The 14,301-nt window shown below is 42.0% G+C and overlaps 1 protein-coding gene across 7 annotated transcripts in view; it reads left to right on the top strand.

The window, feature by feature from the left end:
* The window catches only part of EVI5L (ecotropic viral integration site 5 like), a 2,636,797-nt gene that overhangs the window by 1,091,211 nt on the left and 1,531,285 nt on the right, over positions 1 to 14,301 (top strand). For all 7 annotated transcript variants that reach the window (XM_044084539.1, XM_044084538.1, XM_044084535.1 and 4 more), the window contains one exon: positions 14,171 to 14,224. In XM_044084539.1, coding sequence (XP_043940474.1) covers positions 14,171 to 14,224 — 54 coding nt within the window. The remainder of the gene's footprint in view (positions 1 to 14,170; positions 14,225 to 14,301) is intronic.

The following is a 14,301-nucleotide window of genomic DNA, read 5'->3' as shown; positions in this document are numbered from 1 at the left end:
TTGGGCCCAACTCCGGGGATTAGACCCCATAACAGTCCCGGTGTCAGAGGTTCTGAAGTTTTTAGCTTCTCTGTTCAATCAAGGTTGTTCGGTCTCTACCATCAAGGTTCAATTGGCAGCTATTTCCAATTTTCATGAGAGCATAGAACCACCTTTGATGAGCAACAAGTTGTGTAAAGCCTTCATGAAAGGTGCTGGGCTGCTACGGCCCCCGATATCTCATCCCGCTCCACCGTAGGACCTTAATGTGGTGTTAGGTGCTTTGACCTCTTTCCCCTTTGAACCGGCAGCAACTTGTGACTTAAAATTTCTTTCTTGGAAGACTGCTTTATTAGTTGCAATTACATCAGCCAGGAGAGTTTCGGAACTTCAAGCCCTATGTGTCCAACCTCCATACCTGGTTTTTCACAAGGATAGAGTATCCCTCAGACTGAACCCATCCTTTGTTCCTAAGGTTTGTTCTAGTTTTTGTCTGCAACAATCTTTGGAACTTCCAGTTTTCTTTCCAAAGTACTCAAACAGAGCGGAATACATCTTTCACACCTTGTATGTTCACAGACAATTACACTTCTATTTGGATAGGACACACCAAGCACGGAAAACAGACCAGCTGTTTGTGTCCTTTTCGGACAATAAATTGGGCAAAGCCATCATGAAAGTCACTATTGCCAAGTGGATCAGAGACTGTATCAGTCATACTTACTTCATTTCTAATAAAGAGCTTACAGGTACAGTGAAAGCTCATTCTACCAGGGCTATGGCTACTTCGGCAGCTTTTCATTCCAAGCTTGCCATTAGTGACATTTGTGCTGCGGCTACGTGGTCTTCTCCTCACACCTTCATTTCTCATTACAAATTGGACGTGACATCTCGGGGGCGAGCTTCCTTCGGTTCCACAGTTCTCAGGAGTGTTTTCCAGTGACCCACCCAGGAATCAGGTGCTAGGGACGCTGTCCCATCAGTACAGAATGTAGGCGAGATAGGATCACATTACATCTTTTAGTTATGTACTTACCATAACTTTAGATGTATGGGATCCATCTCGCCTACATTCCTAATAACCCATCCTCCTTTCTCCTGCCTTGGAGATCAGACGAGACCGGACGGTTCGAGTTCAGCTGTTTCATCTTGAAACACCTGGCAATATTATATCAACAGTCTATGTGTGAGTGCATGTGTGCGGACAAACAAGATCTGGGGAAGCAGTGGTGGTGCATCCTGGGATGTGGGATAGCTCAGCCAATAAGAGACTTCGTTCTATAGTATAGCATGCCGAGTCGGAGCCGAGGATCGGCTCCGAACCCATCAGTACAGAATGTAGGCGAGATGGATCCCATACATCTAAAGTTATGGTAAGTACATAACTAAAAGTTATTACCCATCACATTGAAACGGTACCTGGAGTGAAGCCGAGTCTCCATCCTTACAGAAACCCTGAAGCTCAAAAACAAAACAAGTTGGGTGTTATTGAAAAATCCAGTAGTGAAATGGAACAGTCCTATAGTGTTAGTACCAAAACCAAATGGTACTATTTGGTTCTGTAACAGTATTTGATGATTGAACAGGATATCAATATTTAGCACTTGTAGGTGCTGCGGTTAGCGTTGTCGCCTCACAGCAATAGGTTCTCCCGTTCGATTCTCGGCTGGAGCGCCTCCTGTGTGGAGTCTGCATGTCCTCCCTGCGGTCGAGTGATGTTAAAAGACATGCAGGTAGGTGCCAGCGTGAATGGGCATGCCTTCGTTGAAAGTTGGGCGTCGGGCTGGCAACTTGGCACCGTAAAAATCCACTGCCAATCATGAGTGGACCGGAGCTCCATTGTGGCGACCCCTAACCTGGAAAAGCCGAAAGTCACCATGCCTTGGGTGGACGTACTGATGAGTAGTTTATCTAACTAGTATAGACTTGACTAAGAGGTGCTGGCAAATCCCTCTCTCCCAAGACTGTAAGGAATAAATGTTCTCTACAACAGAAGACCTTTACCAGTGCTCAGTACTACCCCTTGGTCTGCACTGGTTTCCAGCTGCGTTTCATAGACTAATGGATAAAGTCTTGTATCCCCAGCAATGCTGTGCTGCAGCCTACAGTGTTGTGCTTCATTCCACAGATTGGAATTTCTACCTCCCAAAAATACATGCAGTGTTTAAATCATTAAGTTAAGCAGATCTCAAGGTGAATGACCCCTATACAGAACTGATATGACTGAAATATGATACTTGGGGTACATTATAGGTTAGTGTCTAATCGAGTCACAGAAAGATAAGTTAGAGGCCATAGGGACGCCAATAGCTTAAACCAAAAAGCAAGTGTATGCCGTTTTAGGACTTGATGGTTACTGTAGAAAATATTTGCTAGACTTTATTACATTGGCCTACCCCCGTCTAACCTCAACAAGGACAGAAGACTTGACAGAATTAAGCGAACACCAGAAGCAGATGCAGTTTTCGGAACACTTAAAGTCTCTGTGCAGAACATATTCTGTTGTTCCTTGTTCATACTCTCTGTATATACAGACACCTCAGAGGTCAGATTAGGAACAGTCCTTACCCAACAGTCTGGTACTGAAGAACACACGATCTGTTATATATGTAAGAAACTTAAGTATGTCAAAATGTTAGTATTCTAGTACTGAGAACAAATTCCTAGCAATTAAGCTGGTACTGGGGACATTTGAGTATTATTTGATGGGCAGAAATTTGCAGTTGTTGCAGATTTGTACCCTTTTTGGCTTCTCCAGCAAAAGGAGAATGATGTCAAAGTTTGTCAGCTGGGCCATAATTTTGCAGCCATTGTAGTTCAAGATCCAGCACTGACCCAGTGCACACCATCACAATGCACATGGTCTGTCCAGGGCCAATGGTTTTCAAGCTGTAGGGCTGTCATCCGTAACATAGCATTCATTAGAAATGCTGTAGCATGAGTATAGTCAGGTGTGTTCCATGTAGCAGTTGCATACAATTTTTAAATATAATTTACTTATTTTGTGCAGTGATATAGGCTAGACTATATTTTTTGTTTGTTTTAAAAATGGTGTATTTAACACAGTTTGTGTTAATTTTTTCAGAATTCATAGTTGGCTTTTTTTTTTTTTTTTTTGCTAAAGTTTGTCATTTCATTTCAGGGTAGAAGGGAGGGGGCAGTGTTCTGGAAGTTTGTACCAGCATATGAATGTAGATTTGTGTGCCTATGTCAGAATTGTAGATATTGATGACTGGCTTATCACAGTAATTCAATTACAGAAGTGTTGTTGTTTATCTTTTTTTAAAGGTGTGAAAAATTTTCTAGTATATTTGTAATTATTGATGTGTATAAGTTATTTTTGGAGGAAGCAGTTTGCTGGTGGTACCTTTTAAGTGTACCTTCAGCTTTCATTATTTGTAATTGTGGAATTCTGGATATGCAATAAAAACATTTTTAGGATTCCTGTTTTTCGGGGTGTTTTACGTGTGCACCTTGGTTCAGTAATGCAAGGAAAATAAAATGTGTCATCTTGATTTTTTTTTTTAACATCTAGATGTTAAGATCCTTTAAAATGTTATGCTTAAAATAGTACTTGAAAGCAAAGTAAGGAGAATCTTACAGAACAAGTAGAGGTGCAACTGCAGTGTTAGAGCAAATAAGGGATTATCTGGATAATATGCACGAGTTTAGAAAGATTGCTGTTAAGCTGCTATTTTTGATAATAATCCCAGAGCACAACAACTTTTATCACAAATCAGAAGGTTGGAAGAGTTATTTTAGAGAACCTATAACAAGAAAAATAACCAGAGATCCTGAGGCTGAGATATTTCAGAAATTTTATGAAAATTTGTATGAAGCAAAGAAATGTGGAAATCAAGAAAGACAACACATGGAAATGTTTATGGAAGACCTAAGTATGCCAAGGTTAGAGGTAGATGAGACTAGACAATTAACAGTTAAGATAAAAGGAGATGAGATGAAAGCGGTGATACTCTACAAGAAAGTCTCCAGGAATATATGGTATTCCTTTGGAAGTTTGGACGCCATGAGGGAAGAAAGTGATCTGGAAGATTTTGCTTTCAGTATTTTAAAAGGAGGGGAAGCACCAACATCCTGGAAAAAAGCTGTGGTGGCTGTAATACGTAACAATGATAAAGACCCATCAGCCCCAGCTTCATATAAGCCCATTTCACTTTGAAACCATGATTATAAAGTGTTTATGTCTATAGCTAAAAGTATGGCAAAGGTATTGCCAGAATTGATATATATGAATCAATATGGTTTTGTAGAGAGGAGGCAAACATTTAAAAAAATAATAGAGCAGTGATGACCCAAAAGTAAGTAGAGTATAAGAAAATACTGCAGCTGTTGGTGGGTCTTGATGCAGAGAAATCATTCGACAGAGTAAGTTCGGGTTTTATGAGTGGGGCATTAGAAGCACTTGTATTCCCTAATACAATGAGAAGGTTGCTTAATAGGATATATAAGGAATCGGAGGCAAAAATTAAAGTGGGAGGGTTTCTCTCTGGCAAGGACGGCACAGTAGCACAGCGGATATTTTTGTCACCTCACAGCAAGAGGTTCCCCTGTTTGAGTCTTGGCTGGGGTGCCGACTGTGTGGAGTCTGGATGCCTTCCCTATGTTTGTGTGGGTTTCCTATGGGTGTTTTAGCTTCCTCCCACATTCCAAAGTCATGCAGTAGGTGGTTTGAACACTCTAAATTGGCCATAGGTGTGTGTGTGTCTGTGTGTGTGTGTAAACACGAAGTACCACGGCAGGACTTAACTACCTGGAAGTGTAAATCTTGGTTTAGATGATTGTTACTGTTGGAGTGACACCCCAACCTCAGGTGCAAAAATGGGAAAAAGGGGTCGTAGATGGATGGGATGGTTCCTCTCTGACAAGCTGTGTCTGAACAGAGGAACCAGACAGGGGTGTCCACTTTCCCCTTTCCCTTGTGTTATTTGCTTTATATTAATAGCTATTGGCAAAGAAAATAAGGAACTCAGAAATTCAAGGATATAATTGATGTGGTAATCAAGAAAAGTTTGCTTTATTTGCAAGCAATGTTATTTTGTGCCCAATAAAAACAGAAAATGACATCTCTTTGTTGTGGAACATCTTGAGACAGTTTCAAGTCTTTTCATGATATAAAATGAATGGAGACAAAACAAAGGCTATAGCTGTAAACTATATACCCGCACATTAATTGGTCCAGCAGTGTCCATATTTATGGGAGCATGAATATAATGAAGTATTTAGGAGTATGGATTAAAACAATTATGTTTTGTCAGCTAGGGATATGTGGGAAGAGACTAAAGAAAAGATAAAACAAAACTGAGAAAAATGGAAGCTGTTGTTTATGGATGTGGACAGCAATATTCAAGCAGTAAAAATGTTTTAGTCTGTTTAATTTTATATACAGGTCAGGCATATTTTTATCAACTAGTGAAGTTGTGGATAGTAATTAATAAAAAATTGAAGGAATGTATTTGTGAAAGGATGTGTTGACCCAGCAGAACAAGACATTCAGGATTACCTGATTTCAATGGATATTTTAGAGCCACATAGTTAAGGCTCATATTTATAACACAAGCAGAAAGCTGTAATTCAAAGTGGAAAGACCTGATGATGAAACAAGGGGAAATTCAAGAAGTAAGGAGAGAGTAGGATTTTGGATGAAGCTCTTTAAGGAGAATAACAGCCTTACAAAATATTATATTCATAATGTGGCAGAAAACATTAAGAGCTAAGCCAACATGAGAATGGCGAAAGAAGATTTTGCCAGTAGGCATAACTACAAGTGGGGGTAGAGAATAGGCAAGAGGCAGCTGGAATTTATTGGAGAAAACTGGCCAAGGAACCACGGTATCGGGAACAAATAACTAGAGGTGGAAGGGTAATAGAATGGGAAGAAGCCAAGATGACATTTGGACTGCTGCCTAAAGACTACCTTTACTTTCAGGGATTGATATCTTAGTATAGCCAAAGAGAAAAGGATAGGGGAATCCTATGTGAAAGACCTATTCTGGTAGAGTTTCTAGTTTAATATAGAACAGGAGCTGCTGTTAAAAAAGGGATAATTAGTAAGACATATAAAATATTGCACAATAACTATAGAATCAATCAGAGGAGGTTTGAAAGGATTGGGAAGAGAGACTGGATAAGCAATTCACAAGGAAACAATTGGAGGACATACAATGCTCCCAAGCATGCAACAAATTCTAAAAGATTTAATTTTTTTACTTAGAAGTGTTTGCATAGGTATTTTTATACCCCAAGTAGACTCCACAAAGAATTTTTCCATTGGTAGATGGCAAGTGTTGGAGGTGTGCTGGTGTAGAAAGAGGTAACGGAACATATGTTTTGAGGGTATAGAGAATTGGCAGGCTTCAAAAATTCACTACAGAGTACTCTGTCAGAAATATTGGGTGAACAACTGGGTGTTATTAATTGAGGCTTTATTAAGTGTAATTCTGGTGGCTGCCAAAAAGCAATTACTAGAAAATGGAAACCAAAATCTAAACCAGCTGTATTTGAAATATTGAATGTGAAGTTGTTCAATCTTGCCGTTCATTCTTGACTGATTGGTTTGGAGCCAATCCATTGGCTCTGTTACGGCCACATGCAAAGCTCGAGGTCTTCCAGTAACTCGAGGCCAAGCCCCTATCCCATGATGCACTGTGAATTACCTCAGATCTAGTTTGCCACGGCATCTGATCGGAGGTTCCAGTGAAAGCTCGGGCCAGTAATCTTTAAAAATTCTCTATTTAGTACTTTATTGTATACTTTTAGTAATTTTTGGATGTAGGTAGTTAGATATTGAGCTGTTAATAGCTCCATTGCAATCCCCTTCCCATGTGTCTTATATATATTTCTACATATTATCTCTTTAAATATTTGGCCTCATTTTTTGGCCTAGTTCTTTGGATAGTATAGTGTTAAAGTTCTGTGTGTGTGGTTGTTTAGATAGTTTTTGTAGTAGTTATAGTTAGTATAGTAGTTTTTGGATACCTTTAGCTTAAGCTTTTCTGTGTGTTTGTGTGTGCTTAGAGCCTTAGTCTAAATGTATACTAATTGTTGATCCACCTGTGTTCAGAGTGGAATCATGGCGGATGATAAGGAAAAAACATCCAAAGTCCAGTTTCAAAAAATGTCCGGACTGTAACCAGAAATGTCAGCTACTGATGGACATGTTACATGTGTATATTGCTTGGGAGCTGTCCACTTGCAAGAATCTTGTGCTGTCTGCTATTCCTTTTCTTCCAGGGTTCTGTTAGAGAGGAAAAGGAAGTTAATGGATAGGGGCTTGCTTAAACACCCCTTTCAAGAGGCTTTGAGTGACCAAGATGTGGCCAGCAAATCTTCTAAGTCCTCTAAGTCATCTGTTGAACCTAAGGACTCCAAGCATTCAAAAAAATCTGATGACTCTGCGGCATTGGCTCCATAGATTTCGGAGCTGACTGTCTTTTCTTTTCGGAGCCGGCCCACAGCATTGGAGCCGGTATCTGAAGTGCCTCAGTCATCATTGCTGCAGTCGGCACCATCGGTGCATTCTTCTAGGTCATTTGTCAGCCTTTCAGATTTGGGTATGAATTAATTGGTGCAGAAGCTTTTACAGGTACCAGGCCTTGCTAAATTGTTGTCGGCTCTGACCCAAGTCGCTTCGGAGCTGAAGACCACTAGTCCTGCTTTGGCTACTCCTCCTCTGAGCTGTATCAACCCTTCAGAGCCAGAAGAAGCACACCTGTTGATCGTGGAGCCTTTGGAACCGAGACCTGCTCCAGTGTCCTTGGCTCCATCCACTCTGACGTCCTCGGCGCTGACCGGGGACTCTAGGAGCCGACACTGTCCAATCAGATCTGGGGAGGATAGTTGGACTGACTTGTTGGTGCCGACTCTTCCTCTCGGATGAGCTCAGCTCCTACCTCCGGCTCAGAGCCCACTGCCTCGGTGCGGGAGGGTTTGATGGTTCCCTCGGATCCATCGATTTCTTCCCATCGGAGCTCTGGTGCCTTCGAAGCCATGAGGAGAGCTTTGTCCCCCAAGACATCCTTGACTTCAGGCCTTGCTTCCTCATCCCCTAAAGCACCTGTGTCCGCTTCTGCTTCCATCATCCAGGCTAAGCGTAGAGACCCACAGCCCCAGGTAGCCCCACAGGGTGCTCCCTGCTCTTCCGAGACCTCCCCAGAAGCTCCCACTGAGGGGATTCACAGGAAGAGATTGTACAAGAGGAGACACTTGGACTCCCCACAGGAGTCTTAAACATCTGACACTGACTTGGATAAGTCAGCAGGGTCCCCACTGTCCCCCTCTGAGGATATCTCCTGTGCTGAGATACTTGAGATCCTTAGGCAGAGGGGTGATTGACAGTCCAAAAGCCCTACTGAGGATGAGTAATTTTTCCTGAAGGCTTTCGAGTCTCAATCCTCTACCTCTTGGGTGTCTCCGCCCTTCGATGAGCTCATGCAGTTGGTTTCTTGAAGGGTGTGGCAGTCACCAGAGTCCATGGAGCCTGTCCCTAGAAGGCCTAATAAGTTTACATCAGCCCCACCAGACAAAACATTCTTAACCAAAGGATACCTCGTTGATGCCACGGTGGTGGCGGTGGCCACCAAAATGGAAATGTCTGAGACTTCCTCGTCTATCAATCCTCCTAATAGAGAGTCTAGGATCATGGCTAGATAAAGGAAATGCATGTTCAGTTCAGCGACTTTTGCTCTCCGTTCATTGAACTACTTAACCCATTTTACTAGGTTGCAAAGAGATCTCCTTAAGGAGTTAGAAGATACTCTTCAGGGTACAGTAGCTGCAGGTGCATCTGATAAAGTTGCTGCCCAGCTTTCTACCCTAAATTCTATTGTCAACTCATCTATGCGTCTCATATCCTATGCAGCTGATGGAACGAGTAGGGCAGCGGGTATAGGAATCGCTCTTAGAAGACATTCCTGGATGCATAAATAAATAAAAGAGTGCAATGGTTCCACACAGCACACTTTAATTCAAAGTAGGTAAGCACTTTCACGGATACACTCTGCTTCTTCAGACCATAGAAAACCTGAAGAAGTGGAGTGTATCCGTGAAAACGCTTACCTACTTTGAATTAAAGTGTGCTGTGTGGAACCATTGCACTTTTTTATTTATTTATCAGTTTTTGTTGTTCTTGGTTCCTCATTTGGCTTAGAGGTTTTGGATTTTCCTTGTTTGACATTCCTGGATGCACTTGTGTTCATTCGCGGAGCCCTTCAAGTCATCCTTCGTTAACACCTCCTTTGATGGCTCATCCCTTTTTGGGCCTAAAGTGAAGGAAACCTTGACCAGGTGTGAACAGGAGGGAAAGACTCTGTCTGCCGTTGGAGTCCGTTTTTCCACCCCTACCCGACCTTATCCCAAGAGTCAAAGGGGAGGAAAAATGTGGTTCCAGAAAGCCCAAGGAGCTTTTCAGGACAAACATGGTGAACTCCCCTCTAGGGGCAGAGGAGGGGGTAATAATGTAAGACGCTGCCCTAGCGGCAGAGGAGGTCTGCAACATCAGGGTGACAGAGATCACTTCTCTGGGCAACCCTACCAGCGCTCCTGAAAAGGAGGCCCGACTGTCTTGCTCTGGAGGCAGTCAGGGGTCGCTTATCTTTGTACCCAGATGCCTGGCAAGAAATAACAAAAGACAGCTGGTCACAAAGTATCATTTCCGGAGGGTACTCCATACCATTCACCCCCCCCCCCCGTCCATAAGGAGAATCTTGGATGTTCCACTCAGTTCCAGGGAACAAGCAACTATAGAGGTCCAAAAGTTGCTACAAAAAGAATCATCCAGCCAGTCCCAGCAGACCAAATAGGATCCGGAACTTACTCAAGATTCTTTTTGGTTCCAAAGAAAACAGGGGACTGGAGACTCATTTTGGATCTCAGCAGACTCAACCAATATGTAAAGAAAGAGAAGTTCCAGATGGTCACGCTTCAGTCTATACGTCCCTTCTTAGGGACAGACAATTGGATGTGCTCGATAGATCTCAAGGATGCGTACTACCACATAAAGATGGCCAGGCCATCCAGAGATCATGTGCGTTTCTGGCTGGGAGCCAATCATTTTCAATTTCGAGCCCTGCCCTTTGGTCTCACTACAGCCCCCAGAGTGTTCACCAAATGCATGGCAGTGGTCATGGCTTACCTGAGGCGTCTAGGATTCCAGGTGTTTCCGTACCTAGACGATTGGCTCCTTACTGCCACCACCAGGCATCAACTTATTCAGGCAAGGGAGTACACTCTATCACTCTGCAATCATCTAGGTATTACGGTCAACTCAGAAAAGTCTGCCTTGTCGCCATCGCAGCATATTGTTTTTATTGGGGCAGAGCTAGACTCCTCAACCACCACTCTAAGGCTACCAATTGAAAGAGTCTTTCTTCTTTGTCAGCATGTCAACACATTGGTATCGAAAGACAGAGCACCAGCTTCAGAAGTTTTGAAAGTATTGGGTATGATGGCGGCAGCAATCCTAGCCATACCATTAGCAAGAATGCATATACGGATCCTTCAATGGCAGTTGTTCACTCAATGGTCTTACCAGGAACTACCCATGGACCACACAATATTGATTACAAGCTCTTGCAAGAAAGATCTCCAGTGGTGGTTGATGACTCTTCATGTCACCTTAGGATGCCCCTTTGTTCTACCCCCTCCAGTAGCCATTGTGACCACAGACACTTCCCTAGTAGGGTGGGGGGGGGCATTTTCAGGGAAAGACTGCCCAAGGCACATGGGCCGATCAGGAGTCACACCTGCATATCAATGTTCTGGAGATGAGAGCAGTACTTTTGGGGTTGCAGTATTTCCAGGACTCTCTTCCTGTAGGAACGATTGCCATTCAGACAGACACTATGTCAGTAGTCGGGTACTTAAGCAAGGGGAACCAGGTCTTACTCCCTTACTGAGAAGCTCTCAGAGTTTGGCAGTGGGCTGTTTCCTCCCAGCAATTTCTGTTGGCAACGCACATCCCGGGGAGATCCAACATGATAGCAGACAAACTAAGCATGACAATCTTGTTGCCACACGAATGGTCCCTCAAGAAAGAGATTGCAGACAGGATTTTCCCACAAATGGGGCCAGCCTTGCTGCAACCTTTTTGCCAGTCACATCAACACAAAATGCAGAAGCTACTTTGCCCTGATTCCTCCTCTGGGAGAAGCCCCGAGGGACGCACTTGTACACGATTGGCCCCCGGGTCTCCTGTATGCATTTCCACCAATACCATTGATACCCAGGTTTCTACAGAAAGCAAAATCCCTGGGAAGGACCATCATCCTTATAGCCCCTAAGTGGCCTCAGCAGATTTGGTTCCCATTCCTTCAACATCATTTCTTGGAGGATCTCTGGATTCTGTACCCAGTTCCAGACCTTCTGACACATCCTTCGGGGGGGACCTTCATCCCTCTCTGCAGTCATTGAAGCTGACAGCTTGGCTGCTCCAGTTCCCCTCATAGCCAAGCTTCATAACTTTTCCAGTGAGACAAAATAGATCATTTTGTCTTCTCATAAGCCGTCCACTAGAAGATTATAACCTAGTAAGTGGAAGAGATTTTCCATATGGGCCTCTAAGCATAATATTGATCCTTGCCAAGCCTCAGTGACATCCATACTAGAATTCTTGACTATGATTTTTAACAAAGGAGCAGCAGCAACAGTTCAGGTTCAATTGGCTACTGTATCTAATTTTCATGTTGGGATTGACGGGTTAAATATCATGTCCCACAAGTTATCCAAAGCCTTTCTCAAGGGGACATTTCATATGAGACCACCTGTGAAAACTCCATATTCTCCATGGAATCTAAATTTTATGCTTTCACATATAATTCTTCCTCCGTTCGAAGCAGCATCATCTTGTGATCTCAAATATTTGTTGTGTAAAACCATTTTTCTGGTAGCTATTACTTCTGCCCGCTGAGTTTCAGAGCTTCAGGCTTTATCCATCAGCCCTCCTTATTTGATTTTTCATGCTGACAGGGTATCACTTAGGACAAATCCTTCCTTTTTGCCCAAAGTTTGTTCAGAAACCAATATTAACCAAGTTATTGAATTACCAGTTTTCTTCCCTAATCATTCCGACAAGTTGGAGTATATGCTGCACAAACTTGATGTTCACAGACAGCATAGATTTTATTTTGATAGAACAAAAGATTTCACGAAATCAGACAAGCGCTTTGTTTCATTCTCTGAATCCAGGAAAGGTAGACCAGTGGCTAAAATAACTCTATCTAAATGGTTATCTGATTGTATCACCTTTGTCTATTCACTGCTAATATGCCTTTGCAACACAGGATTAAAGTTCACTCAACCAGAGCAGTTTCTACATCCTCTGAGTTTTCAGCCAAACTGCCCCTTGATAACATTTGTGCAGCAGCCACTTGATCAAAACCTCATACCTTTATCACTCATTACAAAGTTGATAAGACCTCCAGGGACAGGGCTTCCTTTGGGTCCATAGTCCTGAAAAATGTACTCCCGTGAACCTCCCAAGATTGATGGTGCTTGGGGATGCTACCCAGTAGTCAAGAATGAACAGCGAGATTGAAAACTTCACATTAAGAAGTTATGTACTCACCATAACATTCCATGTGAGTTGTTCATCTCGCCTTCATTGTTACATCCCTCCCTCCTACCCCCTCCTAGCTGATAGCTGACCTAGATGTTGGTCTCATCCTGGTTGCTCAGTTTCTTCTTCCCTTTCTTAGGGGAATAGCTATTTTATTTGGTTATAGTACACAGAAAACAAGATCTGAGGTAATTCACAGTGCATCATGGGATATGGGCTTGGCCTTGAGCTACTGGAAGACCTTGAGCTTTGCATGTGGCCGCACCGAAATCGATGGATCAGCTCCAAACCCATCAGTCAAGAATGAAGGCGAGATGAACAACTCATATGGAACGTTATGGTGAGTACATAACTTCTTAATCGTGTAATTGAGATGAAAGAACTGAAAGTGGCATTTTTAGAAAAGGATTGGAGGAAATTGCATAAAAAAACAAAAAAAAAACAAATTGTGTGAACATTACATACAGAATAATGATTTGGAGGAGTAGTGAGATTCAACAAACAAAAACTGAGAAGTTTATGTAATGTTGGATTGATGATGTACACAAAATGTGTGATGTATAATGATTGAAGCTAGTAGCAGGTTGATATGGTTTGTTTTCTTTTATATTAATGTATATTCCTATGTCTTAAGTGATAATTCAGTAAAGGTGTTAAAAGAATACATGAAAGCCATGGAGGGTATTTTAGTAAAATAAATTAATGTTTTCGTTGATAAGACTAAAACCAACTTTGTGATAACTACAGCTGGGGCTATATACATATTAGCTATTGCTATCAGACTTGAGCGACTCCTGTCCTTTCCTCAGTGACATCTCACCAAGAAGCACGAAAAATATAATTTGTATCTCTAACAGAAACAAAAAATATATAACACAGGACATATAGGATGATGTATTACAACCTTTGCACAGCAGTTGTTTGTAGCGCGATAGTAATGATTTTGAATAAAACATGTGGTCCTAATTTATCATGGTAATCAGAAAATAGAAACTCTTCCTTTATTAGGTTTCCAGGTCATGTATCTTGCATAGGTCCTGCAAAAATTATACTTTCAGCTGTTCCACTGTATGCATGTTTTGATGGAAGTCTTTCTTTGTTTGATGACTGTTTTCTCCATTGCTAATCTTCACCACCACCAAAATGTAATGTTTTTGTGGTGTGCCTTTGGAGACGGAATACCTAAATTCCTGTGCCTCGTGTACATCACTAGTGCCACAGATTTATTTATTATCTGAACTGTTTTCCACATACAGCTACCTCCCACCATATATTGTTAGAACACACTAATGTCAGTGTTGAGGTGAGACTTTAAAGGTCGATTGAAGTTAAAATTGTGTATGTGTTGTGAGTATATGAGAAGGACTGCTCATTTTTCACAAGCACTAATACCTGTGCAGATTATACAAATACAGATGTTTGTAGATGTCTAGTGACAGGAGGAGGAGGAATGCCGTTTACAGTTTTGAAACACCTTCCACCAGGTTGGGCTTTTCATAAATTAGGTATTTATTTAGCATTTAGCTCATTTGTTTTATACTACTTTACTGTTTCTTTTCTAACAAAATGTTTCCCTTTTGATTTGTTTTACTTATTTTGAGCTGTATCTTTTACTTACAGAGACTTCGGACAGAAAATCGTCTACTGAAACAGCGAATTGAAACACTAGAGAAGGTGAGGCCAGCAGGGTTGGGTGGACATTTTCTGAATATTGTTTTTAAACCTTTATCAGTAAGATAGCTAATAGCAGT

This window comes from Protopterus annectens, chromosome 9.part0 (genome assembly GCF_019279795.1).
Source record: "Protopterus annectens isolate FY-2018-M chromosome 9.part0, PAN1.0, whole genome shotgun sequence".
In the NCBI taxonomy this organism is placed as follows: Eukaryota; Metazoa; Chordata; order Ceratodontiformes; family Protopteridae; genus Protopterus; species Protopterus annectens.
Note: the sequence above shows the minus strand (reverse complement) of the source record. Positions and strands in the feature narration are given on the sequence as shown.